At 47.3% G+C, this 15,109-nt stretch overlaps 1 protein-coding gene and 1 long non-coding RNA gene across 2 annotated transcripts; one reads left to right on the top strand and one right to left on the bottom strand.

Moving 5' to 3' along the window:
• Window positions 1-4,599: 4,599 nt before the first annotated feature.
• LOC141937811 (uncharacterized) lies at window positions 4,600-9,836 on the bottom strand. Its single transcript, XR_012627073.1, has 3 exons — window positions 9,728-9,836; window positions 8,936-9,184; window positions 4,600-6,393 (listed from the first exon to the last, which is right to left on the bottom strand). It is a non-coding gene; the product is annotated as an uncharacterized LOC141937811 (long non-coding RNA).
• A 50-nt stretch (window positions 9,837-9,886) lies between these two features.
• TOPORS (TOP1 binding arginine/serine rich protein, E3 ubiquitin ligase) lies at window positions 9,887-14,768 on the top strand. Its single transcript, XM_074856014.1, has 2 exons — window positions 9,887-10,127; window positions 11,237-14,768. Exons 1-2 carry the CDS (start codon window positions 9,975-9,977, stop codon window positions 14,237-14,239), a joined length of 3,156 nt encoding a protein of 1,051 aa, XP_074712115.1. The 5' UTR covers window positions 9,887-9,974; the 3' UTR covers window positions 14,240-14,768.
• The last annotated feature ends 341 nt before the right edge of the window (window positions 14,769-15,109 follow it).

Genomic DNA, 15,109 nt, shown 5'->3' with positions numbered 1-15,109 from the left:
CACAGACTGCTTAAAAGGAGTGCAGAACAAGTATGTGCAAAAGATGAAGTTTGCCCCTTTCTCTGTGAAGTGCAGGTGAGCTGACAGTTGTAAAAAAAATCCACAGAAGTTCTTGAGAAAAAGGGAAAATTTCTCAATGGTTTTGAGAAAATTATTATACTGGTCTTGGGACAGCAGGACGGCTCTCCTGCTACAGACTGCTGGTTCAGGAGCAAAACCTACATAAGCAGTGATAAGCTTATCCTTGCTCCACTTCTGTTGGACCCACTCCTGTGAGAGCTGGATGGCATGATCACGAGCATTTGTGTCCTGGACACACGTAATGCAAAGAGCTCTTCTGCAGATAGAGGCAGATGACTGTAGATTTCAAGGGAACAAATTTATTTCTGCTCTTCCAGTTTATTGTGGTAGTAGCCATCAAATAACTATTGCCTCAAGTTTTTAAACATCAGACTCATCACCTTTCAGTCTGAAGTGGTCTACTGTGACGCTACAGGAGTTTTTTTGTTAATCTCTACATTCCTCCACTGTCATCCATTTGTAGCCCACGATTCCCATAATGGCTGTGGCTGTGGTTTTAGTAGAGTTTCAGAAGACTTTAGTAAAAAGTATATATTAGCTGTTTTTTTAAAGGCTCTTTAAAACCCTGTCTAGCCTGGAAAGATGCTCTGGCATGGGGCCCTCAGGAGGACTGCAGTCAATTGCTATCTCTCAGCTTGCTTGTGAGCTCAGCCAACTTTCTCCTCAGCTCCTACTCAGGGAAATAGTCATGACTTTATTTCCCTTCACTTGTTATATTTGCAGCAGTTCTACGTAAGACTGTAAACTCCATGGGATGTGTGCTATCTTTTACAGTTCCACAAAAGCTTGGCTATCCGAGTGTTAGGATTACATGTGCCCCCAACACAACAGTGCTGACAGACCTCCTTGAAGTCATTACCTGCTCCATGCTTTGGATCAAGGCTTAATGAACTGCAGTGGAGGAGGGGTTTATTATTAAGCTGACACTTTCATCACTAGACCAAATCTCTCAGTTCTCTACTGAGGCAAAACCCTTCTTGTTGCAGCTGATAAAATCTGTAGGCTGTGGCTGGATGCTGCATGTCTGAAGTAAAGTATAATAGTTTAATTGACCACCTTTTAGATTGGCATATAACTCCTAATAGGTGCCATCTATCTGCACAGAAATGGAAACAAGGACTGAAATGTTAACTGCTTAGTTTAGTTCTGTTGAGGTGAAACACCCAAACAGCTTCTCTCTATGGAGAGGAGAGCTCAGCATTACCAAGGCAGACGTTGTTGATTTGAAGTCATGGACTCTCTTCTTTTAATCAGTAATGGGATGATAATGGACAAGTGCATTCAGTTGTAAATTTCATACAGTATGTGGTCCACAAGCCTTCGGAATACAAATACTGTAAAAATCCAGTTGGAAGCAGGTTTGCTGCAGTCAGAGACCAGCTGAACTCTGCACGCTCAGGGCCCACTGCTCTGTGCAGTATGGTATGTTACAGTACTAGCCCTTCCTGCAGAGATACAGTACTTGGGCAAATCTCATCCCTATGGCCTGATCCTGCAAACAGGGTATATGGTATGTGATTTAAGATATCAAGTTAGAAGGTACCACAAAGAGATACACAAATACTGATTAATAAATAGCAGCCCTGCAAGGATTTTAGTCTGGAGCTTGTTTGTAGCTAGATGGAATTAACTGGCTTTGCGTCCAGATTCTGGAAGTTCAGCATGCGTTTTTGTATGTGAATAGTCCCGTTGAAATCACTGGAAAAAACTCTCAAAGTTGTAGCAAGCTTCATGTCTGCCACTGATCTGAAGCCTACTGCAGATTATGCAGAGTGTGATTTTTTAAAATGGCATGCTTTTATTGACTTTGATGGGATTATTTGCCCCAAGTCATGGTGAGTTGTTTGTATGGACCTGGGATTTAATCTCCTAGGGGAAGTCTCCTTTTCAATTCCTTTCCCTTTTCCTGCACCACAAATTTCTCCTTCTTTCATTAGGCATTCCTACCTGCTGTGAAATATATGGTCCACCCACAGTTACATCTGAAAAATGACAATACAGAACATGGTGTGTGTTTTCCTGTGCTTGAGAGCCTCTACAGAAACTTGGAGTGACAGCAGGATGACTGATGAAAAAAGATAAGGTATGGTTATCAAGATGCATAGCTAGCAAATTATTTCAGTAGTTTGGGTTTAAATCTTTTTTCCTTTTGGGCTTTATTGCTGTCACTGAGCTTTTGGTTCATGATGAAAAACAATATATATATAGTCTTAATTACAGTTCATCACTTCATTATTTTAGTCATTTTGGTTACTTTTCTACTTGAATCAGCACAGCACAAGGATAGAGTCAAAATATCATTTGGAATAGAGGACTGGGAAAATTACCAAAAATCTAGTATGTTGGGAGGAAATATATTGTTGTATTGACTATAATCAGTAACACCCAAAGTGTGAAGGAAGTAAATACTTTTCCTATCTGCTGGCAATGTTGTGCTCTCAGCTCCTGTTATAATTTCAAAATAATCCTCATCTGAGTGGAAGAGAATTCCTTCTGCTTTTCCTGGGAGTGACTGTTGTCCTCCTGTTCCTCTGTGTGATGTGCGCCACAGAGGAAGGAACTAAAGGAACTTATTGCAGATGTTTTTCCATCTTACCAAGTCCAAAATTCACTTTCAGAGCAATCCTGTATAGTCACAAAGCTGTACCCGGTTAAAAGATTATTGTGACATTCTTATTAGAAATTGCTGTAGCAACAACTTGCCAAATGAGCCGTTAAAAGCAAACAAGACTCACTGAACCACAATAAAATTCATTAAAGGCTGCTTGGGGCAACATATGGTCTTTGAAGGTCTTTATCATTTTAACCATTTGTCTCTTCCAGTATCTGTAGCAGAGCCCTCCACCTCTCTTTTTATCTCATTTCCATGTAAATAGCTGTTTCAAAAACTGCAACTTCCTTTTAGTGACAAGCTCATTTGGTGGTGTGTCACTGTGAAATCGGATGATCTACGGACATGCAGAAACGTGACTTGGGGGGGGGAAACCACCTTTTTACTATTAAAGAAAAGGATATGTTCTTTCTGCTTTGGGAACTCTGAGTATTTTTGGCTCTTGCTTTCCCCCATAAACTCTGAGTACCTCCTTTGAGGCTTAAGTTTCAGAGGTGCTAAACCATTTTTTCTTCAGATGATGAAAAAGGAGGTCAAAAACTGATTCCTGTCAATAGAAGACCCACAATTAGAGCCCACTGTGTGAAATATGAGCAGTAGCTTGCCTGTGCCTTAGAGCATGTGCCAACACTGCCGTCTAGCTTCTGCAAAGGTTTTGTATGCTTTTGCTTTGCTTTAGTTGCTCACATTCATGTGTTACACAGCTTTATTGAGCCTCTGATGGTGAGTCACGGTCCTGCAGCATTGAATTCTGTTCAGATACATGTGTTCCTTCCTGCAGAAACGTTTGAAGTGGTCACAGCACGGGATGAGTGATGGCAGATGGCTGCAGCAAACAGTAGAGGAGACCTGAAGTGGCAATGCAGCAAGGAAACTCCCTGCCTGTATTTGCAGATAGGGAACTGAAACTTGTCTGTCCAAATTGTTACAGGATTTTTGGCAGCACCACAACTCAGACAAACCCATCCTAAGTCTGCTGAGTGTTTCCAGTCACTGGTAGTGTCCTCAGACAGGGTAGTCTGACATGTCACCTTCCTTTGGGCTCAGTGCTGTCTTCTGCTTTCCTGCAGTTCTCTCTTACCCTTATCTGTCTGTGTCTCATACCATGCATAAATCTTTTTTCCTCTTTCACCACAAAATTTGTAGCTTTTGCTTCTTGGTCTGTGGTGATCTGGGAGCTACTTGTAGTCCTAAGTACTGTCTTTAGGTTTATAATCATTTAATGTCTGGCCACCATTGGGATTTTAAAAGATTGTTACATTTCCATTTACCATGAAATTGTGTGTATTTACCAAAATCTGTATTTATACAGCTTTTAGGTTACAGGTGGTATTGCATAAATAATAGAGAGGATAATGAAAGCATGTAATTATTATTAGCAGGCAAGGGCTCTATTAAACTCTAGTTTGAACTTGTGTAATTCCTCCATTTTCAAACAGCGTCTAATGCAGGAATGAAGTAATTATGTTTCAGCTTCCTTGCTTGTGTAATTTGGGAGAAATTGATTATCATCAATATGTTAAAGTGATTTAAAGCTGAATTTAGCCCACAGTTGCCTGACTAATGATTTTGTTTCCATTTTTGACTGTTTTCAATAGCCTTCATCAAATAACTCAGCTACATTAGTTATCCTTACATATTCTTATCAACCTTATAATTAACATGTATCCATGGGTACTGCCTCATGGTAGTGAGGCAAGGTCATATTTGAGGGAGCAGCTTTTGTATCTGTTGAAGCAGCTGTTAGTGTGGCTGCATACCTGGCTGAATCAATTAATCATTTCATTAAACGAAAGTCCTCTTAGCTATGCTAATCAAAAGCATGCTGATCACAATTTTTCCAAACAACCCTCTGAAACCTAAACAAACAAACAAACCACTTCAGGACTAACAAACCAGCCTTGCTCTGATAAATAAGCTATGCTTTATTAAAAAGGATTAAAAAAAAAAAAAAAGATCTGAGGGAGATTTCATCACCATTATGAATATATTCCTTTAGGGATGATAGCATTGGCAAAATAGCCATCTCTGGTGATCTCATCTGAATGGTTAATGCTGCCTAAACATAGTTATTTGCTGTAACATTTTGACTGTGACAGGAAACACATGCTTTATGCTTTCTGCTCTGCACTGCATCTTCGTGGGCAAGGAGAGGATAATGGATGCTGAGCACTGAGTCCAAGTCCTACTTGCGTCATCCCAAAAGCAAGTTGAGGAGGTTTGCATGTGCTTCATGACTTCCATGAGCAAGCACATGAGCACAGGCTGAACAGAGAATTTGAAAGGGGAGGAGAGGTGTAACATATGACATAGGTGATAACACTGCAAGTGAGCAGCTTCAGAGACAGCTTCTTCAGCGAGAGGTAGCTCAGTGTTTTAAGAAATGAGAAAACTGACATCAAAACTGCATAGGAAGTAAATTTTTAATACTGCTATTGATGAAATGCTGAGGTTATATTCCCTTATTTCTAATGACTACATATCTACTAGAGATCTTCTTAAAATACTTTCAATACATGTCTCAGGAGCTTTATCCTAGAGAATGATCCTTATGGCATGTTTTCAAGACAATGCATAACTTCTGGGCAGAAGAATTAGAGTGAAGATTTACTCCAATATGGGAAACTGAGCTGAATCTAAATCTCAAGTTTCTGGGATTTCTCTGGTTACCAGAGCTTCTCGAGTCTATGTTTTATGTGGCACAGCACAGAGACTTCCTGCCGAGGTGACAGTTTCAAATCCTTGGGATGCACATGATTTTAATTCTTGCTTTCCTCAAAGAGCTACTGTTTACTGGGCAAGTAGCGGAGGCAAGCAGAAGGATGAGCCAAAGAGACCAAAGCTGCAAGCTTTGTCCTCACCACTAGACTCGAATGAGGTATTTCTCAACCTCTACAGGGGCTTTGATCCCACTCCCACGTTACCTGGGAGAAAAAAAGTTGCTTCTTGCTGCTGCCATCATCCTGACATGGCTTCAGGCAAACATCAGGATGTGAAGCTGAGGATGTTTCTTAGACCCTTAACACTGACTCCAGCATGGTGCTATGACAGCAGCACAGGAGAAAGAAGAGGGAGAATAGGCAGGGCAGGCCAGAGAAGAAAAAGGTCTTGAGACTCTCAGTTCTCTTAATATCTGCAAGAACATCACACGGTTTTCTCAGTTAGCTAAGGACCATACCATAAAAAGACCAAGTTCTCTTTCTGCCTACTTGCCATCTCTGTGCAAGGTCCTAGTCAGCAGCAGGGACATTCTCAGGCATTTCATCTCTGTTGTGAGCAGTTGTGGGCTCTGCCTTGGGCTTCCAGGGACCAAAGGCAACGGGCAGGTCTCTCTCCTCTGGAGGCTGTTGGAGAGACACCCCTGAACACGCCGAGCAGCAGCCAAACCGAGGGGAGAGAAATTCAGCCCGTGCTGCGACTTCCCTGCAGCCCTGCACAGCTCCGGCCTGCGGTAGCGGCAAGCAGGCTGGGGACCGATGCTGGGGAGTATTTTGCCATCTGGTGGCAGCTTGCAGGTAAACCAGCTCCGTGTGGTGACGAACACTCCCTACCCAGAAGGAACAAAGTTATAATGGGTGATTTCCATCGCGGTGACTGCAAAATGGCACTTGGAAGGTTTGCAGCGGAGCCGAGCAACGCAAAACCCTGCAGTGGCTGATCCCTGCCCACCTGCAGCTCCAGGTGCAAGTCAGTGGTGGTACCTGAAACAAAGGCAGAGAAGCTAACAGTGAGAGGTCACAGTCTGGGGCAGGCTGGAGGTCAGAGACTTTCTAACTGGGCCGGCCAGCTCTGCACCCATCACTCCTGCTCTTGGCGCTGTGCTGCTGGAGGTGCCCAGCTGGCCAGGTGAAAGAGAGCCTGGTGACTGCTTGAACACCACGGTAAGGATAACAACACATCAAAGCTGAGCTCTTACTGCATGGATAGCAAAGGATGATCCAGCTGCTCAGCTTTGGCTCCTAGAATCAGTGGAGAGGTGGAGAGCCTCTCTGCCAGCACAGAAACCTTTGCAGGGGCAGGGCTGGGGTCTATGACAATTTTCATGCGTTCACCAGGTGATGCAGCTAACATGGGAGATGCTCAAAAGCCCCAGAAATCAAATAGACAGAGGCTCCTGAACACCTTCTTCCTCCGAGGAGCTGTTTCTGCCGTCCCCAAGAGGGCATTGGCCCTGGTGCCAGGGTGAGCCAGAGAGAGGGCTGGAGGTTGTCCCCTCCTGGAGTCTGTGGGTCCCACTGTCAACAGCTTGGGCACTCCCAGTGCTGCTGCAGCTGCTGCTCAGGAGAATATGAGACCAAGGCCCCTGCATGCTCTCACTCCCACAAAGCTGCCTGTGGGGAAAACCCTTGCCACGGACCAAGCGACCCCAGAAGACGCAAAGGCCCAGGAAGCAGAGGCAGGCCTCTCCAGTGGAAGGCTTTTTCCTGGCTTCTAGAGGTCAGTGGGTGGAATAAGGTGCTGCTGGTCTGTGTGGGCTGTGGGAGAGAGGAGCCACAGGGCTTTCGCTCTTCCCAGCTGTGTAGAAAACCAAGACTCAAAACCAGAGCCATTTAACTTCCAGAATTGCTTCTTTTCAGCTCATAAATGAAAATCCCCCAGTGAAGAGCCTGGGGAACCTTCCATCTTCCCATTTTGGTGATTCAGGGAGTTCCAGAGATGGTCTCTCCAAGTGGATCCCACCTTGCCTAAGAGCCAACACATGCACACAACATTTAGGAAGCTGACTAAGTTAGGACAATTCTGGATCAGATCCCTTCTATTGTGCCAGTGATGGGAGTGGTTTAGGGTCTGGGTGCCAGCAAAGGGCACTGGTGACAGTGAGGGTCTCAGCTCCAGCCACTGGGACAAGACCAGTACGTGTGCCCCAGGCACAGCTACTGGAGGAACTGGGATGAGTAAAGCAAGCAAGCTGCAGCACCAACACATGAAGCAGGACTGCAGGTGCCCATGTGTCTGGTGCTGCCTGCTGGGGAGCCAAAGTGATTGCATCTCCCACAAACACCAGGGAAAAGTGTTGGGGGTGGGGATGTAACATTTTAACAAACTTCAATGTGGGGTGGCTGGTGAGTAGGAAGCCCTGGGTCCAGGCAGGGTATCAGGCATAGGCTCATGCTGGTATCTGGTGAGATCTGTGGGTGTGGAGCATCCATTGGGTAAACGTGTCAGTGCATGCATGTGCATTTGCTTGTGAGCAGGAAGCTGGACCAGCTGGTGTGTAGGAGCGAGCCAGAGGGCTGAGGGTACAGGGCAGGGTTATCAGATGGACAGAAGAGCTGTGCTGGTACTCAGGGGATCTGTGCTTTCACTAGTAAACGTCAATCCTTACCAGCTGTAGAGGAGAAAAGGGACATGGCTGGCTGTGGTCATGTGTGTTGGGTTTGTGTGTGTGTGACAGGGGTTTTGGTAGCAGGGGAGGGGGCTCCAAGTTTGACCCACCTCTGGCCAAGGCTGAGCCAATTAGGGATGGCAGCTGCACCTCTGTGATAATGTATTTAAGAAGAGAAACCTGGGAGGAAGAATGGGAGTGGTGACATGCCTCTGCAAACACTGAGGTCAGTGGAAGAAAGGAGTTGGGGGGCACACTGGAGCAGAGATTGCCCTGCAGCCCGTGGTTGGTGACATGCCTCTGCAAACACTGAGGTCAGTGGAAGAAAGGAGTTGGGGGGCACACTGGAGCAGATTGCCCCTGCAGCTTGTGGAGCTCCACAGAGGAGCAGATGCCGACCTGCAGCCCAGGGAGGAGCCCGTGTCAGAGTAGGTGGCTGTGCCCAAAAATGCCATGACTGAGGGAAGCCCACGCTGGGAGGACTGTGACACACAGGAGGGACCCAGGCTGGATCAGCTCAGTAAGAGCTACAGCCTATGGGAAGGACTCATGTCACAGAAGGTTCGTGGAGGACTGTCTCCTGTGGGAGGGACCCCACACTGGAGCAAGGGAAGAGTGTGAGGAGTCCTCCCCCTGAGGAAGGAGCAGCAGGGACAACAGGTGACAAACTGATCTCAATCCTCATCCCCTGTGCCTCTGTGGGGCGGAAGAGGTAGAGAAACTGGGGCAAAGCTGAGTCCAGGAAGAATGGAGCGATGAGGGGAAGGTGTTTTTAAGATGTGGTTATATTTCTTCCTGACCTACTCTGATTGGAAAATTAAGTGGTGGTGGTGTTTAACTGAAATTGATGTTTTCTTCCCTCAACGAGTCTTTTTGCCTGTGACCATAATGGGTGAATCATCCCTCCCCGTACTTACCTCAATTCTCAAGCCTATTGTTTTGTTTTCTCCTGCCCATCCCTGAGGGGGAAGAAGTGATCGTGCAGCTGCGTGGTGCTCCTCAGTTGTCCTCTGGGCTCAGACCACGACATCATGTTTTGTGTGAGTCCTGGTAGTACTACAGGCAGGTGCTCTGGAAAGCAGCACTTTCTCTGTGACAGTCTGTAGAGCTGGCTGTGTCGGTGTCTCTTTTTGCATATGGGTACGTGTGTCTCTTGCTGATACATGCTAGTAAATCAGTAAGGAGAGATCATTCACTTTTCTAGTAACTCTCCGTGCTTTATTTACCTCCTCTTTTCCAAGAGCTGTTTATGCTTTATTTGCCCAACTGACTAAAAGGCTCCTTCAGCCTTCCGACGGATCCCTCCGTACCCTCGGAAACAACGCCCAGCTCCCGGCAGAGTCCCCCGGGCTCTGCCATTGTCTACGGCAGCTCCCGGGCCAGGAGGCCGCTCTCCAGTTGCCGCTGGGCAGTCACCCCTGCCCCGTAGAGGACGAAGCCTCAGGAAAGCAGCACCACGGCAGCCAGCAGCTGCGGGACAAAACACTGCGCGCTGGCGGCGGCAGCACCTCCCCGTTACCCCCCCCAGGTCCCAGTGTCCGCTGCCTCCACCAAGATGGACACCCAGTCCCGCTCCTCCGCTGCCCCCGGGCGGTAGACCCGCCCTCCGGGCCGGGCGGCCTCAGGCCTTCCCGCCCTCCTCCCCCCCGCCGCGGGCGGCACACTCGGACCTGCCCCCCGCCGCGGTTCCCGCCAGCCCCGGCACGCACCAGGCGGCAGACCGGGCGCAGGTCCCGCCGCCCCGGCGAAACCCTGCCGGCCTCGGCCCCTCCTCGGCCTCCTCCGCTCAGCAGCGCCTGCGCCCGCCGGCGAGACCCGGCCGCCGCCGCCGGCGGAAGTGACGCTCAAGCGAGGCGCCCGCGCGCCGCTCCCGGCAGGCAGCGCTTCGGCCCGGCGCTGCCCCGCTGCTGGCGGGGGGCAACGGTTCCCGTGGCAACGCCGCGCCCGCCGCCGCGGATGGCGGAGCCGTTACGGCGCCTGGCGGAGGGCGCCCGCCGCCGCCGCCCGCTGGGGGACGAGCGGCGGGAGACTCCCGGCTCCGGACGCTGCCGGGCGCGCCACAGGCTGAAGGCGGCCCCGGCCCGGGCGGGGAGCGAGGGCCCAGCAGCGGTGAGTTGGAGGGGGGAGCGGCGCCGGAGCCCTCCGGCTGGGCCGGCGGCCCGAGACGAGGCGAGCGGGAGGCGCGGGGGAGGGTGCTGGGCGTGGCGGTGTCCCGCAGCGGGCGGGCGGTGTCGTACCGGAGAGGCGTCAGCCTCTTCCCGCCCCCCCCCCCCCCCCCCCCCCCCCGTGACAGCCCGCGCGTCCGTGCGGTTGTACCCCGGTGTGTGCCCGACCGTCCGTGTGTGCGTGTCTCGCTCGCCTGCACGGCAGACTTTGTGCCCGGTGTCCGGTTACGACACGCTCCCGAGCTTGCTGCAAAACATGGGCTACCGAGTTTTGAAGCAGCACGGTAACTTACTTCCACTGTGTTGTAATGCCTTAAGATAATGCTGATACCAAAAATAACTGCAAAATAGGTGGATTTATTGATAATTACGCTTGACAGCCTGACTAGATAAAAAGGATAAAAAGGTGGCATGTACCCGAGGATGGGCGTAGAAATGACACCTGGCTGTTTCTGCTTCAGTCCTAAAAACAAAGACTAATTTAGGCTGGAAAACTTCCCTGAAGGTTGCTCAGTCCAAGAAACCGTTTGTGGTCCAGCATGAGTGCCCAGCAGAGGCTCGTGCAGATGCTCATGCTCGTGGGCAGGGGGTGCAGGAGCAGGACAGGTCCAGCAGAACAGCAGACACTGATAGTTTAGTTCCAGTGCAATTACTTGTTGTGACTTTTGTCAAAATACGCTCTCATATTTTTCATATGTAAACCCTGGTCTCTTTTGGAAGTGCGTTTCGAAGGATACCACATTAATCATAAATTTACTACATCAAAGCAGTTATTTATGAGTGGGGTGGAAGACAGAGTCCTGCCTGTTACCTTCATGTATGCCAGCATTATTCAAGCTCTGTTTAAAACTTGCAACTCTGAAGAGCCAGATCTCACTGTGAAGAGAAGCCAAGCAAAGTAGTTAGGTCGTGCTGCCTCTTTGTTTGGTGTTCTCTTGGTGCTAACACGGGGTTTTGCAGCCTTGAAGGTGACTGTTACGGGTTTCTGTGTCTAAACTTTAACATTTTTGTCTCTCTGAGATAGCGATGATCTTTTGTGTCTTTCTTTTGTAGAACATGACTTCAGCAGATAAGGAGTTTTCAGAAGATAGCAATTTTTCGCCAAAAGCTGGCACCAGCAAGCTGCCAACAGATGCATCTCCTGACTCTAAATGCCCCATCTGCTTGGATAGATTTGACAATGTTGCGTATCTAGATCGCTGCTTGCACAGGTTCTGTTTCCGCTGTGTCCAGGAGTGGTCAAAAAACAAAGCAGAATGCCCCCTCTGCAAGCAACCCTTTTTTTCCATTTTCCATACAATTCGTGCTGAAGATGACTTTAAAGAGTATATACTCAGCCCGTCAGAAAATAGCTCTTTTGCAAGCCCCGATGGCCGGAGATTTCGTTACCGTACTACCTTAACAGGGGAGCGCCGTGCTGGCAGTTCTCCTTCCCGAAGGACACTGTCACCTCCAGATAATGGGGTATTGTTTGAAGGGTTGTCTAACGAACCAGTGCGGCAGAGAGTCGAAGAGATTCAGCATATGATAAGGAGTCTGGCCTCAAGGAGGCAGGCTAGTGCAGAGGGCATATCTCTGCAGCAGATTCAGGAGGAGGACATGATCAACTTCCGCAGAGCTCTGTACCGCAGCGGTGTGCGTATTCGTAGTATTCAGGATGGTGGCCGCTATCGAGACATTTCAGCAGAGTTTTTCCGCCGCAACCCTGCTTGCCTTCACAGGTTGGTTCCTTGGTTGAAGCGAGAACTTACAGTCCTGCTTGGTGCCCACGGATCTTTGGTTAATATTGTGCAGCACGTAATTATGAGTAATGTGACTAGGTATGATCTGGAAAGTCAGGCCTTTGCTGACGATCTAAAGCCGTTTTTGCTGAATCGGACTGAACACTTCTTACATGAATTCATCAGTTTTGCCCGTTGTCCTTTTAACTTAGAAGCATATGATCAACACGCCAATTATGACTGTCCTGCACCATCATATGATGAAGGAAGCCACTCAGACTCATCAATTATTACAATATCTCCAGATATGGCATATTCTCAAGGGCCAGATAACAGTTTGTCTGTGACTGGTCTTGGTCAGGCCCCCTGGGACGATGAAACTCCGGGGCCTTCCTATTCTATTTCAGAAGAGGCTCGTGCAACCATAGCTTCTCCTCTGGAGACGTCAGAAAGTTCTGATGAGGGCTCTGCTACACAGAGTCGAAGAACCAAACTGCAAACTCAGTTACAGGCTAATGCTGATTTGAACAACAGTGACTCTTCCTCGGACAATTGTGTTATTGTTGGGTATGTTAAGCCATTAGCTGAGAGGACACCAGAAGTGGTTGAGCTGTCCTCAGACACTGAGGAGTCCATCAAGGAAGAGAAAAGGGAAGATGTGAAGAAACAGCAACCAATCCAGTGTCGCAGCTGGAGTGATAGTGAACCAAGCAGGAGTTTATCACCATGTTCCCCCACGTATAAGGAGGATGTAGGTAGTTGTAGAAGCTGCTTATCTCCTGCAGTTGAGAAGACAGAGTCAAAAGATGATGAGAAGAACAAATGTAAAGTAAAAGATCTGTCTCCACGGGACTTGAGCTGGAGCCCCTCTCTGGGGAGTGACACAGTATGCTCCCCTTGGAATCACAGACTGTCTAGAAAGGGAAAGTCCAGGAGCCCACAATCCTGTTCACGGAACAGTCGCAGTCATGGCCATCGGTCTAGGAGGGAGCATCGTAGCAAAAGCCAACTTAGAAGGAGACAATCGAGAAGCAGAGATAGTAGCAAACATAGGAGCAAAAGAAGCAGCAGGCGATCAAGGGCTCATGACACCAGAGAGTCTCTAAAAAGCCAGAGAGGCTCGCTAAGTCATGAGAGCACTCCATCCAGAGAAGTAAGCAGATCACGATCACGTAGCAAAGGCCATGGCAAAAGGAGATCAAGAAGCAGAGACAGTGATCGTTATTATGTAAGAGACAATTATCAAAGTAGATGCCAGTGGAGCTATGCTTTCTGTAGTCAAAAGGTGTTCAGAGATGACAGTGAATCCTCTGGCAGGAGGAGGACTCAGCCTAATGCCCTCTATTCAAGGCAATCTGAGAGTCCAGAATACAGGATACGATCATTTATTGAAAGGAGAGATCCGCGTAGCCAGAGGGGACTCCGTGAGAGACACTATTACTGTTATGAAAAATGCAGGTCAAGGAGTCGATCAAGCAACAGGTCAAGGACCCCTTCTGGAGGAACTGACAGAATGAAAAGTGAAAAGCCTGGTGGAAAAAGGAAGTACAAAACTCGTCACTTGGAAAATGCATCCATGGAGAGCACAAGTCTAGAGAGAGAAAATGAACCCAAGAAAACTTCCTCAAAATTCAGTGACTGCTTCAAAAATGAAGATAGCCTTTCAGACAATCGAGCAAGCAGTGAGACAAAGCGTAAGAAAAAGAAGAAAAAGGTGAGGAGTCCAAGTGTGGAGATAGTCTATGAAGGAAAAGCAACAGACACTGCAAGGCATCTTAAAAAGAAAAAGAAAAAGCATAAGAAAAAACACCGGAAACATCACATGAGTAACTCGGCACATTCTTCTCCAGTTGTGATTACAATTGATAGTGATAGTAGCAAGGAGCCAGAAAGTACTGAACGTGACAGCAGTATTACTTGGACAGGCACAACTCAGATAAATGAGAGGGAAAACGAGTCTCCATCTTCTTTTCTGAGAAAGACAGGATGTGAAGATGTTTACAGAGTTGGTGAAAAAACTGGAGAAGCAGCCAAAAAGTGCAATATTCCCACCAGAAGGGGAGGCTTAGATGGTGGCATTAGAAATGCTGATGTTGAAATTCGAGAAACAGCAGCTGATCAGGGTCTTACCATAGCGAGTACCAGGAGTAACACCCCTCGCACAGAAACTATAACCAGCTACATTCAAGAAGTACCAGCAGCGCCTTCCAGTCAACTGCCTTCCCCCAGGACTTCCTTCCTAGAGTGTCCAGAGAGACAACCATTGATACTAAGACTGCCAAAGACACTTGTCAACAGATCCTCTTGGTTTGATTTCCCAGAAGAAAAAATGTAGCGCACTTTCCATGGAACGCTTTTTAAAATTATTAATTTAACTTTTTTCCCATTGAGAACAAAAACAGCTGATGTGATTCGTGTATGCTAAAAGATGTCTGGGAAATGTGTAAAACCTTTGAATGCGTATGCACTTTTGAGTCAAAGAAGATAGAATATTACTAGTACTGAAATTTTCTCAGAAGACTGTTTGGAAGTTCTGATTTCATAAAGCCATCCTGTATTCTTGTAGTATGTAAAATATATCCATGGACTATTTCAAAGTTTTGCTTTAAAACAAATGACAAAAATGAAGCCCAAATCAAAAGCCAGAAAATGGATAGTATGGTGATTGCTCTTCTTAGACAAAGGAAGAATTGCTTAGTTCATAAATTGTTCAGGCTGAATTCTACCATTATTTTAGTCTATTTGGTTTAAGCTAAAAAGTAGTCAGTTACTTCTATATACATCTTCAACAGGACTTCCAGTAACCTAAGTGGGCTATGTCAAAATCTAAATAAAGCAATAAGACTTTTTTTAAAAAAAATGAATTTAAATGTGTGGACTGTGTACTTTGCGAACACAACATCTATCTTTCCATTTTGAGTGTCTTACCAACACAGACCATGGGATGTTTGTGCTGTCGGGAGTACTTCATGTTGGAAGGGACCTCTAGAGGTCAGGAGGTCCCAGCATCCACTGAAACCAGGAACAACTTTGATCAGATTGTTCGGGATTTGTTCAGTTTTGAATATTCCTAAAGTTAGATAGCCTCTCTGTGCTATCCCTTCTAATGGTTGAGTATTCCCGTGGGAAATGTTGAGTTTTTTTCAGATCTCTTTTGTTTTTCCCTTGTTGCAGCCTGTGCCTTCTACCTCACGTCCTATTGCTG

The sequence above is a fragment of the Strix uralensis genome, chromosome Z, assembly GCF_047716275.1.
Source record: "Strix uralensis isolate ZFMK-TIS-50842 chromosome Z, bStrUra1, whole genome shotgun sequence".
NCBI lineage: Eukaryota > Metazoa > Chordata > Aves > Strigiformes > Strigidae > Strix > Strix uralensis.
The sequence above is the reverse complement of the archived record's forward strand: the minus strand, read 5'-3'. Positions and strand labels throughout refer to the sequence as shown.

Coding starts and splice junctions, on each gene's coding strand:
- TOPORS (XM_074856014.1), top strand. CDS start 9,975: ATGGCGGAGCCGTTACGGCGCCTGGCGGAGGGCGCCCGCCGCCGCCGC. Junction 10,128..11,236: donor GGAGCGAGGGCCCAGCAGCG/GTGAGTTGGAGG, acceptor TTTCTTTTGTAG/AACATGACTTCAGCAGATAA.